Here is a 22,500-nt window from a genome sequence, read left to right on the forward strand (position 1 = left end):
GATGATCTCTGATTGGTTGATCACATATTACGCCCTAAACACACCTCTGATTAATGAAGACACTAAGAACAACCCTTTAGAACCATGTTCCCTAAACACACCTCTGATTAATGAAGACACTAAGAACAACCCTTTAGAACCATGTTCCCTAAACACACCTCTGATTAATGAAGACACTAAGAACAACCCTTTAGAACCATGAGCCCTAAACACACCTCTGATTAATGAAGACACTAAGAACAACCCTTTAGGACCATGTTCCCTAAACACACCTCTGATTAATGAAGACACTAAGAACAACCCTTTAGGACCATGTTCCCTAAACACACCTCTGATTAATGAAGACACTAAGAACAACCCTTTAGAACCATGAGCCCTAAACACACCTCTGATTAATGAAGACACTAAGAACAACCCTTTAGGACCATGTTCCCTAAACACACCACTGATTAATGAAGACACTAAGAACAACCCTTTAGGACCATGTTCCCTAAACACACCTCTGATTAATGATGACACTAAGAACAACCCTTTAGGACCATGAGCCCTAAACACACCTCTGATTAATGAAGACACTAAGAACAACCCTTTAGAACCATGTTCCCTAAACACACCTCTGATTAATGAAGACACTAAGAACAACCCTTTAGGACCATGTTCCCTAAACACACCTCTGATTAATGAAGACACTAAGAACAACCCTTTAGAACCATGTTCCCTAAACACACCTCTGATTAATGAAGACACTAAGAACAACCCTTTAGGACCATGTTCCCTAAACACACCTCTGATTAATGAAGACACTAAGAACAACCCTTTAGGACCATGTTCCCTAAACACACCTCTGATTAATGAAGACACTAAGAACAACCCTTTAGGACCATGTTCCCTAAACACACCTCTGATTAATGAAGACACTAAGAACAACCCTTTAGGACCATGTTCCCTAAACACACCTCTGATTAATGAAGACACTAAGAACAACCCTTTAGGACCATGTTCCCTAAACACACCTCTGATTAATGAAGACACTAAGAACAACCCTTTAGGACCATGTTCCCTAAACACACCTCTGATTAATGAAGACACTAAGAACAACCCTTTAGAACCATGTTCCCTAAACACACCTCTGATTAATGAAGACACTAAGAACAACCCTTTAGAACCATGTTCCCTAAACACACCTCTGATTAATGAAGACACTAAGAACAACCCTTTAGGACCATGTTCCCTAAACACACCTCTGATTAATGAAGACACTAAGAACAACCCTTTAGGACCATGTTCCCTAAACACACCTCTGATTAATGAAGACACTAAGAACAACCCTTTAGAACCATGTTCCCTAAACACACCTCTGATTAATGAAGACACTAAGAACAACCCTTTAGGACCATGTTCCCTAAACACACCTCTGATTAATGAAGACACTAAGAACAACCCTTTAGAACCATGTTCCCTAAACACACCTCTGATTAATGAAGACACTAAGAACAACCCTTTAGAACCATGTTCCCTAAACACACCTCTGATTAATGAAGACACTAAGAACAACCCTTTAGGACCATGTTCCCTAAACACACCTCTGATTAATGAAGACACTAAGAACAACCCTTTAGAACCATGTTCCCTAAACACACCTCTGATTAATGAAGACACTAAGAACAACCCTTTAGAACCATGTTCCTAAACACACCTCTGATTAATGAAGACACTAAGAACAACCCTTTAGAACCATGTACCCTAAACACACCTCTGATTAATGAAGACACTAAGAACAACCCTTTAGAACCATGTTCCCTAAACACACCTCTGATTAATGAAGACACTAAGAACAACCCTTTAGAACCATGTACCCTAAACACACCTCTGATTAATGAAGACACTAAGAACAACCCTTTAGAACCATGTTCCCTAAACACACCTCTGATTAATGAAGACACTAAGAACAACCCTTTAGAACCATGTTCCTAAACACACCTCTGATTAATGAAGACACTAAGAACAACCCTTTAGAACCATGAGCCCTAAACACACCTCTGATTAATGAAGACACTAAGAACAACCCTTTAGAACCATGAGCCCTAAACACACCTCTGATTAATGAAGACACTAAGAACAACCCTTTAGAACCATGTTCCCTAAACACACCTCTGATTAATGAAGACACTAAGAACAACCCTTTAGAACCATGTTCCCTAAACACACCTCTGATTAATGAAGACACTAAGAACAACCCTTTAGGACCATGAGCCCTAAACACACCTCTGATTAATGAAGACACTAAGAACAACCCTTTAGAACCATGTTCCCTAAACACACCTCTGATTTATGAAGACACTAAGAACAACCCTTTAGAACCATGTTCCCTAAACACACCTCTGATTAATGAAGACACTAAGAACAACCCTTTAGGACCATGTTCCCTAAACACACCTCTGATTAATGAAGACACTAAGAACAACCCTTTAGAACCATGTTCCCTAAACACACCTCTGATTAATGAAGACACTAAGAACAACCCTTTAGAACCATGTTCCCTAAACACACCTCTGATTAATGAAGACACTAAGAACAACCCTTTAGGACCATGTTCCCTAAACACACCTCTGATTAATGAAGACACTAAGAACAACCCTTTAGGACCATGTTCCCTAAACACACCTCTGATTAATGAAGACACTAAGAACAACCCTTTAGAACCATGTTCCCTAAACACACCTCTGATTAATGAAGACACTAAGAACAACCCTTTAGGAACCATGTTCCCTAAACACACCTCTGATTAATGAAGACACTAAGAACAACCCTTTAGGACCATGTTCCCTAAACACACCTCTGATTAATGAAGACACTAAGAACAACCCTTTAGAACCATGTTCCCTAAACACACCTCTGATTAATGAAGACACTAAGAACAACCCTTTAGAACCATGTTCCCTAAACACACCTCTGATTAATGAAGACACTAAGAACAACCCTTTAGGACCATGTTCCCTAAACACACCTCTGATTAATGAAGACACTAAGAACAACCCTTTAGAACCATGTTCCCTAAACACACCTCTGATTAATGAAGACACTAAGAACAACCCTTTAGGACCATGTTCCCTAAACACACCTCTGATTAATGAAGACACTAAGAACAACCCTTTAGGACCATGAGCCCGGCACACAGACCCTTTTATCAGCCGTCAGACTAGGAAAAGTGGATTTAGACACGCCCTAAACACACCTGCTCCAGGCGCCTCACACCGCGCACTTAGATCGGTAAAATAGGGTCCTGAATGTGTAGTTTCTGTCTCCCTCAGGAGGAATTCTAATTAATGACAACAACACTGTCGGTGCATCCACATGATACAAGCCTCCCCACCCCACACACACACAGTTGCTAGTAACCAAGTAGACAAGGAGGATTAAAAAAACATGATGGACTCAGAAGAGGAAATCATCTTCACTAGGTAGGCGCCGGACGACACAATCTTCTGACCATAGTCATACTGAGAAATACAGAGAGATTAGTGTGGAGCTGATAGGCTTAAAGGGGCTGTAGGTAGGATTGTGAAGCTCCAGGGTTTATATTGACAACTTCTCAGTCCCTCCCCCCTTTCTGCTAAAGCCCAAACGTTCTCCTAAGCCCCTCCCCCCAAAAGGGAGAATGAATAGGCTCGTTAGAGTTGAAGTGCTCCTCGCCTGTCGTTTTATATAAAACGTCATCATGTTAAGTAGATTCTGAACCAATCAGCTGTTAGATCAGCTGAGAGGCCAGCATTTCCCAGCATGCCTCTGGGTCTGCCTGGGTTTTGCAGTCGGTGAAAACCAACTCTGCTGCCTGGGTCTCAAACCTGCGACTGCCGTGATCTTGTGAGGTCATCGTTGCCCACGTGTGCATGATGTCAGAGCAAGTCGGGATCAAGTCGGACACAAATCTACCCAGCATGCATTGGGTGGCGATCGCCAGTGATCGATTCTGTGCAGACCTGGCTCATCTGCAACGAGCATAATGCGTGTGCATGAGCAGTGATTGACACGCAGTTAGACACCCCTCCCCGGCCCTGATTGGTGCATCTGAATAGGGAGCGGTGGATTTTTGCAAATCCCACTACAGGTGGTGCCAGAGGAGCTGGATTTTAAATAGTTCTACTGGAACATAGGGTCAGTTTCAGCAAATATGATAGAAAGGTAGTTTTATAAGGCTTACCTATTGCACCTTTCATTAATATCTAAATGTTACGCATAACGCTCTCAGTGTTAGTTTGCACTCAGAGGGGATTAAGATTCCAGGAATCTGTCTTTTTTAATAACTTTTTTTCATTTTGTTATCTTCGTTGTTAGTTTTCAGCAGTTTGAGTGATGAGGAGTTTGTTTCAGGACGGCACCTCCAACGTGGACACCACGTCAAAGAAAGGAGACGAAGAAGAAGAGCAGAAGAAGAAGAAGAGGACTCCCATTGGGAAGAAGATCTACGAGTTCTACAACGCTCCGTTCACCAAGTTCTGGTTCAACACGGCAAGAACTCTATATCTATATACTGTCAGAAACCTAACCCCCCTAAACCTAACCCAAGATCTCTATATCTATATACTGTCAGAAAACCTAACCCCCCTAACCCTAACCCAAGATCTCTATATCTATATACTGTCAGAAACCTAACCACCCTAACCCTAACCCAAGATATCTATATGTCTATATACTGTCAGAAACCTAACCCCCCTAACCCTAACCCAGGATCTCTATATCTATATACTGTCAGAAACCCTAACCCCTCTATATGTCTATATACTGTCAGAAACCCAAGAACCCTAACCCAATATATCTATATACTGTCAGAAACCTAACCCCCCTAACCCTAACCCAAGATTTCTATATCTATATACTGTCAGAAACCTAACCCCCCTAACCCTAATCCAAGATCTCTATATGTCTATATACTGTCAGAAACCTAACCCCCCTAACCCTAATCCAAGATCTCTATATGTCTATATACTGTCAGAAACCTAACCCCTAACCCTAATCCAAGATCTCTATATGTCTATATACTGTCAGAAACCTAACCCCCCTAACCCTAATCCAAGATCTCTATATGTCTATATACTGTCAGAAACCTAACCCTCCTAACCCTAATCCAAGATCTCTATATGTCTATATACTGTCAGAAACCTAACCCCCCTAACCCTAATCCAAGATCTCTATATGTCTATATACTGTCAGAAACCTAACCCCCCTAACCCTAATCCAAGATCTCTATATCTATTGTCACAAACCGGCTCACAGCCTGTGGCTAAAAAATAAGTGGACACCAACAACAAGTATTTTATTATAAATCAAAAACTATTAACTTTAAACAAAGAAAAAGGAATGAGGTGTGAGAATGTCACAATGTAAGGTGTCTGTAAAGTGCATGGGTGAGTGAATCTGTATGTGTGTAAATGACTGAGTGGAAACTAAATAAAACTATAAAGGAACAAAAATAACAGGATCATACCTGGAGGAGCAGAGTGAGAAAACAGAGTGGTTAGAAGCAGCTTAAATACCCTGAGCCCAGGTGGCTCCAATCACTAACGACCCTCTCCCTGTAGGAGGAACCTCCCCTGCACTGCAGAGGTGGGGTCGTAACACTATATGCTGTCAGAAACCTAACCCCCCTAACCCTAACCCAAGATCTCTATATCTATATACTGTCAGAAACCTAACCCCCCTAACCCCAACCCAAGATCTCTATATCTATATACTGTCAGAAACCTAACCCCCCTAAACCTAACCCAAGACCTCTATATGTATATGCTGTCAGAAACCTAACCCCCCTAACCCTAATGCAAGACCTCTATATGTCTATATACTGTCAGAAACCTAACCCCCCTAACCCTAACCCAAGACCTCTATATGTATATGCTGTCAGAAACCTAACCCCCCTAACCCTAATCCAAGACCTCTATATGTCTATATACTGTCAGAAACCTAACCCCCTAACCCTAACACAAGACCTCTATATGTATATGCTGTCAGAAACCTAACCCCCCTAACCCTAACCCAAGACCTCTATATGTATATGCTGTCAGAAACCTAACCCCCATAACCCTAATCCAAGACCTCTATATGTCTATATACTGTCAGAAACCTAACCCCTAACCCTAACCCAAGACCTCTATATGTATATGCTGTCAGAAACCTAACCCCTAACCCTAATCCAAGACCTCTATATGTCTATATACTGTCAGAAACCTAACCCTCTGTGTGTATGTGTCTCTGTGTGTGTGTGTGTGTGTGTGTGTGTGTCTCCGTGTGTGTGTGTGTGTGTGTGTGTGTGTATGTGTGTGTGTGTCTATGTGTGTATGTGTGTGTGTGTATGTGTGTGTGTGTGTGTGTATGTCTCTGTGTGTGTGTGTGTGTGTGTGTGTGTGGGTCTGTGTGTGTGTAGATCTCCTACCTGGTGTACCTGGCCTTGTATAACTACATAATCCTGGTGAAGATGGAGCGATGGCCGTCGCTGCAGGAGTGGATCGTCATCTCTTACATCATCACTCTGGGCCTGGAGAAAGTCCGACAGGTAACCACGGAGACGCACCTGAACCCAGCCTTGTTGTTGACGCTTTTTCTCTCCGAATATTTTGCCTTTTTTTTCCAACTCATTTCCAAGGCCTTTTTATAATGTTTTAGTCTCTTTCTTTGTCATTTTTTTGACATTTTTGTTGTCGATTCCCATGAATTACTGTAGCAATTTTTCACTTTGTTATTGCCTTTTTTGTCAATGTTACATTCAACATTTTTGTTGCTTATTTCTCGACTACTTTCAACTCTTTTTTGCCACTTCAGTTCAGTTCAGTCACTTTAATATCCCAAATGGGAAACTTGATATGCAGTCAGGAGTGAAAGGTACAAAAAGAAACAAATTCAAGCAACATATGAATAGAGGCAACAATACAAAGACATGGGTACAAAAAAGGTTTCCTGTATGTAATACACAAAACACCATGTATCACTACTGGAACAATCTCTAACAAAACAAGTACTATATTACATGTGCAAATTAAGCTGAGTTATTGCACATGGGACAAAGGAGTTTTTACCCCTATTGGTCTTGAACCGAGGTACTCTAAATCTGCGACCTGAGGGGAGTATTACTAACTCGGAGTGAAACGGGTGGTTTGGGTAATCTAATATAGACTTTTGTTGGTGTTTCATCCTTTCCTAAAACCTTGTGGTTATTGCCAGTAACTGAGCTGTGATTGGTTGCAGATTCTGATGTCGGAGCCGGGGAAGCTGAAGCAGAAGATCAACGTGTGGCTGGAGGATTACTGGAACATCACGGACCTGGCGGCCATCTCCGTCTTCCTGCTGGGTCTGCTGCTGCGGCTGCAGAGCGAGCCGTCGCTCGGCTACGGACGCGTCATCTACTGCGTCGACATCATCTTCTGGTACATCCGCGTGCTCGACATCTTCGGAGTCAACAAGTACCTGGGCCCCTACGTCATGATGATCGGCAAGATGGTACGTCCACACTTCCAAATATAAACCAGTTAAATTAAATTCAATTTTATTTATAGTATCAAATCCTAACAAGAGTTATCTCGAGACACTTTACAGATAGAGTAGGTCTAGACCACACTCTATAATTTATAAAGACCCAACAATTCCAGTAATTCCCTCAAGAGCAAGCAGTGCGACAGTGCCGAGGAAAAACTCCCTCTTGGGAAGAAACCTCGGACAGACCCAGGCTCTTGGTAGGAGGTGTCTGACGGGCCGGTTGGGGGTGTGATGAACAGTGGCGATAATAGTTAAATTAATAATGGAACAGTGACTTCAAATGGTAGTTGTAGTAGTTCATGTCATATCAGGGCGCTGCAGTGCATTACAGGATGTAGCGTGGCCCAGCAGAGCATGGATGGACGTAGCAGGAAGCTGCAAGGTTCAGCAGGAAGCAGCATGGTTCAGCAGGAAGCAGCAGGGTTCAGCAGGAAGCAGCATGGTTCAGCAGGAAGCAGCAGGATTCAGCAGGAAGGAGCAGGGTTCAGCAGGAAGCAGCAGGATTCAGCAGGAAGCAGCAGGGTTCAGCAGGAAGCAGCAGGATTCAGCAGGAAGGAGCAGGGTTCAGCAGGAAGCAGCAGGATTCAGCAGGAAGCAGCAGGGTTCAGCAGGAAGCAGCAGGATTCAGCAGGAAGCAGCAGGGTTCAGCAGGAAGCAGCAGGAAGCAGCAGGGTTCAACAGGAAGCAGCAAGGTTCAGCAGGAAGCAGCAGGAAGCAGCAGGGTTCAACAGGAAGCAGCAGGAAGCAGCAGGGTTCAACAGGAAGCAGTAGGGTTCAGCTCCAGTTATAAATCCAAATTATACGGCAGTTATACTCCAGTTATAACTCCATTTATATGCCGGTTGTAACCGAGTGATTAATGTGTGAACTGTCTCCTGCAGATGATCGACATGCTGTACTTCGTGGTCATCATGCTGGTGGTGCTGATGAGTTTCGGCGTGGCGCGGCAGGCCATCTTGCACCCTGACGAGGAGCCGACCTGGCGGCTGGCCAGAAACATCTTCTACATGCCGTACTGGATGATCTACGGAGAGGTGTTCGCCGACTCCATAGACCGTAAGACTAGCGTTCATAGTAAGACTCCCGGCACTTCCTCTGTCCTTTGGTTCCTTTCCTTTGGTTCCTTTCCTTTCCTTTGGTTCCTCTCCTTTGGTTTCCTGATTGTTCACCGACTCCATAGACCCTGACACTAGAGTTCATAGTAAGACCTTTAGACCTTCCTTTCCTTTCCTTTCCTTTGGTTCCTTTCCTTTCATTTCCTTTGGTTCCTTTCCTTTGGTTCATTTCCTTTGGTTTCCTGATTTTTCACCAATGTTCCATAGACCCTGACACTAGAGTTCATAGTAAGACCTTTAGACCTTCCTTTTCTTTCCTTTCCTTTGGTTCCTTTCCTTTCCTTTGGTTCCTTTCCTTTCATTTCCTTTGGTTCATTTCCTTTGGTTTCCTGATTTTTCACCAATGTTCCATAGACCCTGACACTAGAGTTCATAGTAAGACCTTTAGTCCATCAGTCCCTCTGTTTTCCTAAACCCCGCCCTTTCCTGTGCTAGTTTTTCTCAGGGTTTTTTCTCTCCTCACCCAGAATATTTGGGGAAAAACAAAAAAAAGGTTGAAAAGATTTAAAATGCAACCTTGACAAAAAAGCGACAAAATGGAAAACAAAATAGCTAAAAAGTTGAAAAAAGCAACAACAAAGTGAAAAAAAACAAAGAAATCTGCCCCTTCATTCCTGTGTGTAAGTCCCGCCCCTTCCTCTGTGTCAGTCCCGCCCCTTCCTGTGTCCACCGTGCAACTTTTTGATCCCGTTTGAATGTTGTGCTGCTTTTCCATTTTAATCATAGCCTGGTTGACACCCTTCTCAGCTGTAACTGAGAGGGGGTCTGGGGAAGGTTCATTCACAGCCCATTTCCAAAGGGGCGTCACCAACGGATGACGCTCAAAAGCCTCTGGGCGCAATTGGAGAGTCCTTCAACCAATCAGACCAACGATCTGGGTTCTATTGTCATCGTGTAAAGCCCGCCTCAACGGTTGTGATTGGTGTAGAGCCCGCCTCAACGGTTGTGATTGGTGTAGAGCCCTCCTCAACGGTTGTGATTGGTGTAGAGCCCTCCTCAACGGTTGTGATTGGTGTAGAGCCCTCCTCAACGGTTGTGATTGGTGTAAAGCCCGCTTCAACGGTTGTGATTGGTGCCTCGATTTGGAAACATTAGAAATGGGTTTGAATGGGCTCTTGGCCAGACTGACTTGCAGAGCAAATCTCAGATTTGCCGGAAGTTCGTCAGGGTTTTCCCAGGCTAGTTTTGTCGCTTTCTTTCAAAAGAAATGTTTCCTCGGCTCAAAACCAACAAACATTTAATGATCATTCATTAACTTGAAACTTGATCCTTTATAGATTTTGTCTTGATGTTAGTTAGTCCAAATTAACGCTGAGTTTACAGAGTTTCTCCTAAAGATAATTTGTTTTGTAAATCAACTTTTTTTTCTTGTTTTCTTGAAAAATCTGTTGATGTTTCTGTTATTGATTATTGATTATTTTCTCTATTCTGTTTCTCTCTGACTGTTGACGGACAGTTTACGCGATGGAAATCAATCGTAAGTACAGAGGTTTAACTTTAATATTGGTGGGGGTCTGGGACAAAAAACACTTCATTTCCTGCTTTCTGGTGAATGTTTCTGCATCAATTTATAGTGCAAATGTCTTTATTAATGTAAAGGAAATAAATATTAGGTAACACTTTGAAGGTATCGACATAATCGTGACATGACACTGTCATGAACGTGTCATAAATGTTATAAACAAGTCATAAACATTTATAACTTTTATCATTAAGTGTCATTTGTTTTTGTCATGACAAGTTGACATTGTTTGGGTTGTCTTGATTATGACAACTTGACATTAATCAAAGTGACATTACCAGAAGTTGTCCGTATTATTATTAAGACAACTTGACATTAAACAGGATGACATAATGTCAACTTGTCATGACCAAGACACCTTCTGGTAATGTCACTTTCATTAATGTCAACTTGTCATGACAAAACAAAACATTTAATGACATAAGTCATAAATGTTTATGACAGTTCATGACAGTGTCCTGTCATGATTATGTTGATACCTTCAAGTAAAGTGTAACCAAATATTGTTGATTAATCACTCATCCAAAGAAACTCTCCAGGGTTATAATAATATAATATAATATAATAATAGTACAATAATACATCTGCTGATACTGAGCATGTTAATTTGTGTGTCAGCTCCGTGTGGAGACAACATGTACGATGAGGATGGGAAGAAGCTTCCTCCGTGTATCCCCGGCGCCTGGCTCACGCCCGCCATCATGGCGTGCTACCTGTTGGTCGCCAACATCTTGCTGGTCAACCTGCTCATCGCTGTCTTCAAGTCAGTAACACACAGAGAAACATCTACATACTAACCCCGACCTGTCTCCAAGTCAGTAACAAAAACCTACAAACTGACCCAAAAAACAAAAATATCTAAAACATCTCCAAAGTCAGTATCTCCCACCTCACATTTCAGAAAACAGACTAAACTCACCCTAACGGTTGCTAAACCCGCTAGACTCCATGTAAATAATCAGTACTTTTATCATCGTAAAACACACTCCATTCAAAGTGGACAGAAACTAAATAAAACTACCAAAAGCCGTCTTGGTTCATCTTTCCACTGTTCCAACAATCACCACTCTGGTTTGGTTGAAATAAACCCTTAATTCACCCATTTACATGTGGAGATATGCTGGCTCTATACATACTAAAAATCCTGATTATTTACATGGAGTCTGGTGGAGATATGCTGGCTCTATACACGCTAAAAGTCCTGATTATTTACATGGAGTCTGGTGGAGATATGCTGGCTTTATACACGCTAAAAGTCCTGATTATTTACATGGAGTCTGGTGGAGATATGCTGGCTTTATACACGCTAAAAGTCCTGATTATTTACATGGAGTCTGGTGGGTTTGGAGATGGTGATTTCGGGGCTGTTTCATGTTAAACTAAAAGGATCTTACTCTTTAACTAAAAGGTTAAAGGTTATGTCTGTAGGGATCCATCCCATAATGTTGTCAGACACTTAGAATAATAATGTGAGTCTTTCAGCAGCAACAACAGAACTTTTATTGGACTCTAACTGCTGCTGAACATTCAATTCAATTCAATCTACAGGACATTAGTCCTGTAGGGTTACATTACAGCGTTCTCGCTCCATGCTGGACGATTTCTTTCCTTTTTCATCTCCATAGCAACACGTTCTTCGAGGTGAAGTCCATCTCCAACCAGGTGTGGAAGTTCCAGCGCTATCAGCTGATCATGACGTTCCACGACCGTCCCATCCTGCCGCCGCCGCTCATCATCTTCCCGCACATCTACATCGTGCTGAGAAGAATCTGCTGTCGCTGCCGTAGGCGCCGGACAGACGGAGACGGCAACGACCGCGAGAGGCGCCTACGTAAGAAATTATATATATATATTATATATTATAGGGAGACCGTGAGAGGCACCTACGCGAGCTATCATATATATATATATATATATATATATATATATATATATATATATATAGAGAGAGAGAGAGAGAGAGAGAGAGAGATTTTAATATAATCTTCGGCTCCATCCCAATCCCATTGATTTCTATGCTTTATCCGTCTATATCATGTTATAGTGAAATTGACTCCCGTACCGCGGGACTCCCGCGGGAATACCGTGACACGAAAATTGTCACCCTCTAGTGCCTACGTAAGATATATATATATATATATATATATATATATATATGTAACTATGTGTTATAGGGAGACCGTGAGAGCCCTTACGTAAGATCGTTATTCATTATTTTTCATTAATGTTTCATAACATTTATAACTAATGTTGACGTTAGATACCACTTTGTAAGATCTGCTTCACTAACTGATCAATGCTTCCTCAGATATTAGATATAGTATATATAGTATATAGTATATATAGAGATATAGTTTGTTATTGTGTGTTTCAGAGCTAGTTCTGAGTGCAGAGGAGCTGAAGAGTCTTCATGAGTTTGAGGAGCAGTGTGTCGAGGAATACTTCAGAGAGAAAGAAGACGAGAAACAGTCGTCCAACAACGAGAGAATCAGAGTCACATCTGAGAGGTCAAACATACTCCTTATACATTCATATTAACGGTTATACATTTATATTCACGTTCATACATTTATATTCACATTCATACATTTATATTAATGTTCATACATTTATATGTACGTATTATATTATACAGTCTCTTTTAATCGCTGTTTTCAAAGTTTTTGTTATGTTTTTACGGTATGATTGATACATTTTTTGTGCTTTGTTTTGATGTAATTTCGTAGGATATTATAAGAAATGTGCAAACGTTTTGTTTCAGGGTGGAGAACATGTTCATGTTATCAGTAGGAGCTTTTATGTGACATTTCTAAGCTTTTTCCAACATTTTGTTCACTTTTTCCAATGTTTTTTCTTGTTTTTGATGCTTTTTGTAGGTAATTTCGTAGAATATCATACAACATGTCTAGATCCCTGTAGATGAGATTGTCCTTACCTGTTCCTCTGTGTGTTTCAGGGTAGACAACATGTCTAGATCCCTGTAGATGAGACTGTCCTTACCTTACCTGTTCCTCTGTGTGTTTCAGGGTAGACAACATGTCTATAGCCCTGTAGATGAGACTGTCCTTACCTTACCTGTTCCTCTGTGTGTTTCAGGGTAGACAACATGTCTATAGCCCTGTAGATGAGACTGTCCTTACCTTACCTGTTCCTCTGTGTGTTTCAGGGTAGACAACATGTCTATAGCCCTGTAGATGAGACTGTCCTTACCTTACCTGTTCCTCTGTGTGTTTCAGGGTGGAGAACATGTTCATGCGTCTGGAGGAAGTGAACGAGCGCGAGCACTCGATGAAGGCGTCTCTGCAGACAGTTGATCTGCGTCTGGCTCAGCTGGAGGATTTCTCCGGCCGGATGGCGACGGCTCTGGAGAAACTGGCCGGCGTGGACCGCGCCGAGCTGGTCCGCTCCAGATGCTCGTCTGTGTGCGAGCCGTCGGCTCTGCTGCGGCACGGCAGCCTCAGCAGCGCCGACGGCTACAGCCTTTACCGGTACCAGCTGGAGCACGACGACCGCAGCTCCGTGGCTGGAGACGTGGAGGGAACCAACAGGAAGCTACCGCAGAGTCCAGAGAGAACCAACAGGAAGCTACCGCAGAGTCCAGAAGGAACCGACAGGAAGATACCACTGAGTCCAGAGAGAACCGAGAGGAAGCTACCGCAGAGTCCAGAGAGAACCGAGAGGAAGATACCACTGAGTCCAGAGAGAACCGAGAGGAAGATACCACTGAGTCCAGAGAGAACCGAGAGGAAGCTACCGCTGAGTCCAGAGAGAGCGGCTGGAAACACAACAGGTAGGACGGTTTAAAATGAGGAAAAAGGGACAAAAACGTTTTTTTCCAAGGTATAAAAATGGATGAAAGCTACAAAAAAAGTTGTTTTTAAAGCAATTTTATCATAAACCTACAGTTTGGAACTCGTCCTAGGCCGTGCGGCTGATCTGCACGAAACTTGGTAAATACCATCTCCAGACCGACCTGACAAAACGATATCAAAAGAATTTTGCTCACCCCTGATCCACGACCACCCAAGATCCAGGGCCACTCCTGATCCAGGGTCACCCCTGATCCATGGTCACCCCTGATCCAGGGCCACCCCGATCCAGGGCCACCCCTGATCCAGGGCCACCCCTGATCCACGACCACCCAAGATCCACGACCACCTAAGATCCAGGGCCACTCCTGATCCAGGGTCACCCCTGATCCAGGGTCACCCCTGATCCAGGGCCACCCCGATCCAGGGCCACTCCTGATCCAGGGTCACCCCTGATCCAGGGCCACCCATGATCCAAGACCACCCCTGATCCAGGACCAGCCCTGTACATTTGTGAATGTAATGTTCCAAAAATGGTTTCCAGCCGGGGCGCACTGGTAGCTCACCTGGTTGTGCATCGTACAGAGGCTCAGTCCTTGCCGTAGCAAAGGGTCGCACGTTCAAGTCTGACCTGCGGCCCTTTGCTGTCTTAATCTGTCCTATCAATAAAGGCCAGAAAGCCCAAAAAGTTGGAAAAAGCAACAAAAGAAGTCAAATAATGCGACAAAAAAACAGAAGAGAAAACGTGTTTTCTCCAAATTATAAATTTTTGAAAGTTTTTTCATATATCTTAAATTCCATCCATCCATCCATCCATCTTTCCGCTTAAGTTTTTTTTCATATATCTTAACCCCAAACATGAATCCAAATATTATTAACAAATAGAAATCCCCACTGATGATAGGCTTACTGGCCTATAAGTGAGGTAGTCACTAAGGCCATACACAGTTACAGTTCATCCTAAGGATCCACTATGCCATATTTATGTTTAACATTAAAACATGATTTATAAAATCATGCCAACAATTATTATTTTAAGAGCTTAGTATTCTACGCACTACAAAGGTATGAATAAAGGCTTTAGTCCGCCCTAAATGTTATTTTAGGCCCAGTTTATTAAGCAACTTAATTTTATTCAATATATATAGTAGGGGGTCTGTCTTTCTTTCAGTTAAGGGGTCCTTGGTTTAAAAACTGTTGAAGACCCCTGATTTAGACCGTTATTATCTCCATATCTGTCTCTAAAACGTTGGAAAAGCTAGAGCAGACACTCAAACAGCTGTAAGATAAAACTTAAATCTAAAGATGTCCGACTACAACAGTGTTTCTCAACACTGTTTTCTCTTTTAAAAAAAGGCGACAAAAACATAACAAGGAGTCCATTATATTAATAAATAAATAAGATGTGGGGCGGGGTTTGACTGGAGGAGGAATATATGTGAAATACTGTGCAGTACTTTCATTTATTTATTATTATTAGGCCTTTTAGGGAGGTGCAACATACTCTTTTTACTGTATTCTATTTATTGCTGTGTGTATGTTATGTGTTAGATAAATTGTGCTGTAGATGTCTGGTTGTGGATTATAAATCTAAGATTAATCTGTGGTTTGTTATTAAACAACAGATCAGTGATCTGATGAATCTGTCTTTTGATGGCGCAGTAGAAAGTCCTTTAAACTGACTTGTTGGGGGACAGTTCCTAATGTAAACATGAACCTCCCTGTTTCCTGTTTCCTGTTTCCAGGTGATGTGAAGGAGTTCGGTTTGACTCTGGAGGTGCGAGGTCGGACGGAGAGGACGCGGTCTCTGTCCGGCGTGGACATCCTGATCTCGCCGTGCGACACCGAACGCAAACCCGATGTGATGCACGCTGCCGAGAAAGCCCGTCTGGAGGCAACGGCGTCCTTCCCTCTGGAGAGGGCGAAGGTCACGCAGTATTTATCGTCTCCGAGCCTCAGCTCCGCCCACAGGTCTCCCAGACAGGAAGCGGAGGAAGGAGCGTCAACGCCGCCCGGCGGGGAACAGCAGGAGAAGGAGCCATCGGACGAGGACAGGAAGTACCCGACACTGCGCTCCAAGAGTCTGAACGCCAACCCGAGGAAGGCAAAGGAGAGAGAGGAGACGCGGCGCTCAGCCGGCAGCGTCACAGAACTCCGACCAGCCGATCCTGAACATTAGTCACCTGACAGGGTCCCACTTCTCCTCGCTCCTCAAGGAGGGGACGCCAAATAAAGTCACAACGGTGAAAACAACGTCAAGAAAGTCTGAAAAAGTGATAAAAACATGAGACAAAAAAAACATGTGGAGAAACAGGAAAATGTGCTTTTAAAGTTGCTGAGGAGGAGAATGTGGCTTCACCAGAGAAAACTGATCCGGTCCCCTCTGTGAGCTTTCAGCTGTTCTTGTCACATTTTTTAAGGTTTTTGGCCATTGTTCTCCCGTAGATGTCGACTTCTTTGTCACTTGTTTTCAATGTTGTTTCTTATTATCTTCCTTACTTGTTGTGACTGCCGAGCCTTTGCCTATCCTGCCTGAGCCGGGACCGGCCCTGCGCTTCACAACCACGTTATGCGAGAAAGGAAACCATACAGAGCTCACCGTCACTCCAACAGGAAGCACGCGGTCATTCATAAGACTATCTTTTTATCGCCGCCTCCTCCGTGTTTTATGGTTATGGAAATGACAGGTCGGGCTGCTCTGCTTGTATTATTATATTCAGACCATCTCCTGTTTCTCTCAACATCTCATCTGACCCATTCGAAAGGTTTCTATGTTTCTTTCAACCAAATAGTGACAACCATGAGGTGGACGGTTCCCTCTTCACTAGTAGAACCTAAGGATCAGTTCACTACTTTCTCTGAATTCTGGGAGTTTTATTCAGTTTTATAGTATGTAAACAGAAACATGTAAACGGTCTTCTGTGATTATCCTTCAACAGTCTCTCCTCTTATTTTAATAATTCAGTATGCCGATGTGCTGCAATAGCAGCAATCGGCAGAATGACTATTATCCTGCATACTTATTCCGCCACATTTTCACATTCACTAGTCACGGAGCGTTGCCAACACATGCACACAAAATACATCAAACCATGTGTAATGACCGGGACTGGTGTGCTATGACTTTTGTAGGAGATTTGCCGCGCGCGGTCATGATATCAAAATTTCCCATAGACTTTAATGGGAAAACTTCGGAAAAATAGCTTAACATCGCTCAAAACAAACCCTCTTTGGGGCCAGACTGTATTGCCATACTTTAATGTAGAAAAATAATTAAAAGTTTAAACCGAAGACAAGACTTTGGCCTTTATTGGGCTGAATGGCCATTCTGATATCAAGCACGGTTTCTACCAAATCACAGTTTATGTATCGTCCAGTTTTCAGACGGTTTCAGATTTTCCAGTGTGTGTGTATGGTAACAGAATGTTCATAGTTAGAGGGGAGGACCGACGGGGGAGCTGCAGTACGATCCTCTGAAATCTTTCCAAACAAATTACTCTCTCCCCTACAGTTTTCACTCTTCATACACTCTTCACACAAAATGTAGGAAATGTTGTGCCGGTCGCAGACATGTAATCATGGAATCCACCGGACTTAAACTTTTGAATCTGTTCATACCAACTGCCGATAGAAACTATGAAAAACGATATCTGGAAGGATGCAGATGGTTCCCTGTTTTGTTACCTGTTAACAAACTCCTCCTCCTATCATGGAGACGTAGAAGTGTCAAACAGCAGATTAACTGTTGTGTGTTATTCGGATGTGCACCAAGTAGTACGCACACTGTCAAAATTTCCTGTGGAATTTTCTAGTTAATAATTACTGCTTTGTTTATCTTAAATAAATTATATATATCCATCCATCCATCCATCTATCTTCGTCCGCTTATCCGGTGTCGGGTCGCGGGGGGAGCAGCTCCAGCAGGGGACCCCAAACTTCCCTTTCCCGAGCAACATTAACCAGCTCCGACTGGGGGATCCCGAGGCGTTCCCAGGCCAGGTTGGAGATATAATCCCTCCACCTAGTCCTGGGTCTTCCCCGAGGCCTCCTCCCAGCTGGACGTGCCTGGAACACCTCCCTAGGGAGGCGCCCAGGGGGCATCCTTACCAGATGCCCGAACCACCTCAACTGGCTCCTTTCGACGCAAAGGAGCAGCGGCTCTACTCCCGAGCTCCTCACGGATGAGTGAGCTTCTCACCCTATCTCTAAGGGAGACGCCAGCCACCCTCCTGAGGAAACCCATTTCAGCCGCTTGTACCCTGGATCTCGTTCTTTCGGTCATGACCCAGCCTTCATGACCATAGGTGAGGGTAGGAACGAAAACTGACCGGTAGATCGAGAGCTTTGCCTTCTGGCTAAGTTTCTCTTTTTCGTCACAACGGTGCGATAGATTGAATGCAATACCGCACCCGCTGCGCCCGATTCTCCGACCAATCTCCCGCTCCATTGTCCCCTCACTCGCGAACACAACCCCAAGATACTTGAACTCCTTCACTTGGGGTAAGGACTCATTCCCTACCTGGAGAAGGCATTCCATCGGTTTCCTGCTGAGAACCATGGCCTCAGATTTAGAGGTGCTGATCCTCATCCCAACCGCTTCACACTCGGTTGCGAACCGATCCAGTGAGTGCTGAAGGTCGCAGGCCGATGATGCCATCAGGACCACATCATCTGCAAAGAGCAGCGATGAGATCCCCAGCCCACCAAACTGCAACCCTCCCCACCCCGACTACGCCTCGATATCCTGTCCATAAATACTACAAACAGGATTGGTGACAAAGCGCAGCCCTGGCGGAGGCCAACCCTCACCTGAAAAGAGTCCGACTTACTACCGAGAACCCGGACACAGCTCTCGCTTTGGTTGTACAGAGATTGGATGGCCCTGAGAAGAGACCCCTCACCCCATACTCCCGCAGCACCTCCCACAGTATCTCCCGGGGACCCGGTCATACGCCTTCTCCAAATCCACAAAACACATGTAGACCGGTTGGGCATACTCCCAGGCTCCCTCCAGGATCCTTGAGAGTGAAGAGCTGGTCCGTTGTTCCACGACCAGGACGGAATCCGCATTGTTCCTCCTCAACCCGAGGTTCGACTATTGGCCGAACCCTCCTTTCCAGCACCTTGGAGTAGACTTTACCAGGGAGGCTGAGAAGTGTGATACCCCTATAATTGGCACACACCCTCTGGTCCCCCTTTTAAAAAGGGGAACCACCACCCCAGTCTGCCACTCCTTTGGCACCGTCCCAGACTTCCACGCAATGTTGAAAAGGCGTGTCAACCAGGACAGCCCCTCCACACCCAGAGCCTTGAGCATTTCTGGACGGATCTCATCAATCCCCGGGGCTTTGCCACTGTGTAGTTGTTTGACTACATCAGTGACTTCCGCCTGGGAAATCGACGACAATCCCCCATTATCCTCCAGCTCTGCCTCTACCATAGAGGGCGATTAGTCGGATTCAGGAGTTCTGCAAAGTGCTCCTTCCACCGCCCTATTACCTCCTCAGTTGAGGTCAACAGTGTCCCATCCTTACTGTACACAGCTTGGATGGTTCCCCCCCTCCTGAGGTGGCGAACAGTTTTCCAGAAGCACTTTGGTGCCGACCGAAAGTCCTTCTCCATGTCTTCTCCAAACTTCTCCCACACCCGCTGCTTTGCCTCTTTCACGGCAGAGGCTGCAGCCCTTCGGGCCCTTCGGTACCCTGCAACTGCCTCCGGAGTCCTCCGGGATAACATATCCCGGAAAGACTCCTTCTTCAGTCGGACGGCTTCCCTGACCACCGTTGTCCACCACGGTGTTCGTGGGTTACCGCCCCTTGATGTCATATAAATCAATGGTGGTAGTGAAACACACACACAGACAGACAGACAGACAGACAGACACACACACACACACACAGACAGTAAAGTCCAGGTTAACTCGACCGATTCAAACTTGAACTAATCAAAGTGTTTTTAATGTGTTTCCTGTTTGTTGTGAATGAATTGTGATGATGTATTGATAAGTTATATAGACGTTATGTTCAGGAGGGTTTGTAGAGTAGAGACATTAAAGTATATCAGTTTTTATTTTGATGTATAACTTCTATATGAAGTTATTGCAGCTTTTCACATCTGAAAAAATTACTTTTTTATCCGTGTAGAAATAAAAACTGAATGTTGTCTCAAAGATTATATTTATTATAAAACCTTAATGCGTTATTTGATGTTTTTATGATATATATTATGTTTTTATTATTCAGCATCAATACGAGAAGATTTACACACAGACACACACACACAGACACACGCACACAGATACACTAACATGAAACTGACAGAATTAAAGGGAATGAATGAATGAATGAATGAATGAATGAATGAGATCTACCTCTATGCACAAACTTTTCTTCTGAGAAATAAAAGAATCATGACTTGCTGAACTGTTTCCTTCACATTTCTTCTTTTCCTCCCTGACTAATATTCTGATTATTATTCTCACAGTATTAGGGTTTTTCTCTAAATAAAAGAAATTAAGACAACAATGTTAAAATAAAACAAGGGACAAAAACTAGTTTATCATCATAAAGTCGTTAATTCAGATTCCAGCTGTTTTTGTTGTGATTTCTTGGTGGTTTTTGGCGTTTTATTCAACTTGTTTTTTTTTGACATTTTTGGCTGTTTTTTTTCTTAATTGACTTAATTTTTTCACCGTTTGAGTGCCGGCGCCCCAAGCTTTGGCTGTGCCGCCCATATTACCGCGGGTCGGCCCGGAGGAACCAGACTCAGAGAGAGAAACACAAACAGCTGTTTAAGATTTTATTATTTTAATAAAGTAACTTCCAGTCCAGTTTAAACATTCATCTTAAAATAAGAACATGGCTGTTAAATGTTACATTACACACACACACACACACACACACACACACACACACACACACACACACACACACACACACACACACACACACACACACACACACACACACACACACACACACAGACACACACACACAGACACATACACACACATGCACAAGAAAAATTGAAAGAAAAACTTTAAGAAAAGCAACAGACAAAACATGACAAAAACATAGAAACACTCTCACACACACACACACACACACACACACACACACACACACACACACACACACACACACACACACACACACACACACACACACACACACACACACACACCCCCCTCTGGGTTTGGTCCGGACTAGTTGCTGCAGGTTCTGGTTATTTCTCGGGCTTGGTCTTGTGGTCGTAGGTGCCGGCGTCCCGGTAGGCGCCAACGTAGCCGGTGTGCTCCACCGTGTCCTCGCGGCCCTCGCGACCTTTGCCCCGGCCGCTCTCGTCGAAGCGTTCCCGGTGAGACCCGGTGTACCGGGACGCATCGGTCAGGCGCTCCAACGCCGCCGCCTTCGCCACCTTCTGATGGAGACAAGAAGACCGGGAGCACAGAGAGGACATACAGGACAGGTCAGAGGACACAGAGAGAGGACATACAGGACAGGTCAGAGGACACAGAGAGAGGACATACAGGACAGGTCAGAGGACACAGAGAGAGAGGACATACAGGACAGGTCAGAGGACACAGAGAGAGGACATACAGGACAGGTCAGAGGACACAGAGAGAGGACATACAGGACAGGTCAGAGGACACAGAGAGAGGACATACAGGACAGGTCAGAGGACACAGAGAGAGAGGACATACAGGACAGGTCAGAGGACACAGAGAGAGAGGACATACAGGACAGGTCAGAGGACACAGAGAGAGAGGACATACAGGACAGGTCAGAGGACAGAGAGAGAGGACATACAGGACAGGTCAGAGGACACACAGAGAGCACATACAGGACAGGTCAGAGGACACAGAGAGAGAGGACATACAGGACAGGTCAGAGGACACAGAGAGAGAGGACATACAGGACAGGTCAGAGGACACAGAGAGAGGACATACAGGACAGGTCAGAGGACACAGAGAGAGAGGACATACAGGACAGGTCAGAGGACACAGAGAGAGGACATACAGGACAGGTCAGAGGACACAGAGAGAGAGGACATACATGACAGGTCAGAGGACACAGAGAGAGGACATACATGACAGGTCAGAGGACACAGAGAGAGAGGACATACAGGACAGGTCAGAGGATACAGAGAGAGAGGACATACAGGACAGGTCAGAGGACACAGAGAGAGAGGACATACAGGACAGGTCAGAGGACACAGAGAGAGGACATACAGGACAGGTCAGAGGACACAGAGAGAGAGGACATACAGGACAGGTCAGAGGACACACAGAGAGCACATACAGGACAGGTCAGAGGACACAGAGAGAGGACATACAGGACAGGTCAGAGGACACAGAGAGAGGACATACAGGACAGGTCAGGTGTATGCAGAACTGTTTGTGTTTCTGTGTGTGTTTGTGTCAGTGTGTGTCTGTGTGTTTCTGTGTGTGTGTCTCACCGTGACTCCCACGTTGCTCGGTCCTCGTCCGTCCACCAGTTTAAAGATGGACGCCAGCGCGTCCTCTTTGCTT

General features: G+C 44.2%; 2 protein-coding genes across 3 annotated transcripts in view; one reads left to right on the forward strand and one right to left on the reverse strand.

Annotated features, from left to right (window-relative positions):
• Positions 1-16,149, forward strand: part of LOC114557622 (transient receptor potential cation channel subfamily M member 1) — a 53,529-nt gene extending 37,380 nt beyond the window's left edge. The window contains exons 17-26 of the mRNA XM_028581225.1: positions 4,372-4,509; positions 6,419-6,547; positions 7,237-7,488; positions 8,406-8,580; positions 10,096-10,116; positions 10,780-10,924; positions 11,787-11,992; positions 12,536-12,668; positions 13,398-13,951; positions 15,716-16,149. Of these exons, the coding sequence (XP_028437026.1) occupies positions 4,372-4,509; positions 6,419-6,547; positions 7,237-7,488; positions 8,406-8,580; positions 10,096-10,116; positions 10,780-10,924; positions 11,787-11,992; positions 12,536-12,668; positions 13,398-13,951; positions 15,716-16,149 (2,187 nt within the window). The remainder of the gene's footprint in view (positions 1-4,371; positions 4,510-6,418; positions 6,548-7,236; positions 7,489-8,405; positions 8,581-10,095; positions 10,117-10,779; positions 10,925-11,786; positions 11,993-12,535; positions 12,669-13,397; positions 13,952-15,715) is intronic.
• A 4,941-nt stretch (positions 16,150-21,090) lies between these two features.
• tppp3 (tubulin polymerization-promoting protein family member 3) overlaps positions 21,091-22,500 on the reverse strand; it is an 8,219-nt gene continuing 6,809 nt past the window's right edge. Inside the window, exons 3-4 of one of the 2 annotated variants that reach the window (XM_028583611.1) lie at positions 22,428-22,500; positions 21,091-21,386 (exon numbers count right to left, since the gene is read on the reverse strand). The exon at positions 22,428-22,500 is cut by the window's right edge and continues 81 nt beyond it. In XM_028583611.1, coding sequence (XP_028439412.1) covers positions 21,195-21,386; positions 22,428-22,500 — 265 coding nt within the window. In that variant the 3' untranslated portion in view covers positions 21,091-21,194. Of the gene's footprint in view, positions 21,390-22,427 lie in introns of both variants that reach the window. The other variant, XM_028583603.1, reaches the window with a different exon arrangement.

The sequence above is a fragment of the Perca flavescens genome, chromosome 1, assembly GCF_004354835.1.
Source record: "Perca flavescens isolate YP-PL-M2 chromosome 1, PFLA_1.0, whole genome shotgun sequence".
Classification (NCBI taxonomy): domain Eukaryota; kingdom Metazoa; phylum Chordata; class Actinopteri; order Perciformes; family Percidae; genus Perca; species Perca flavescens.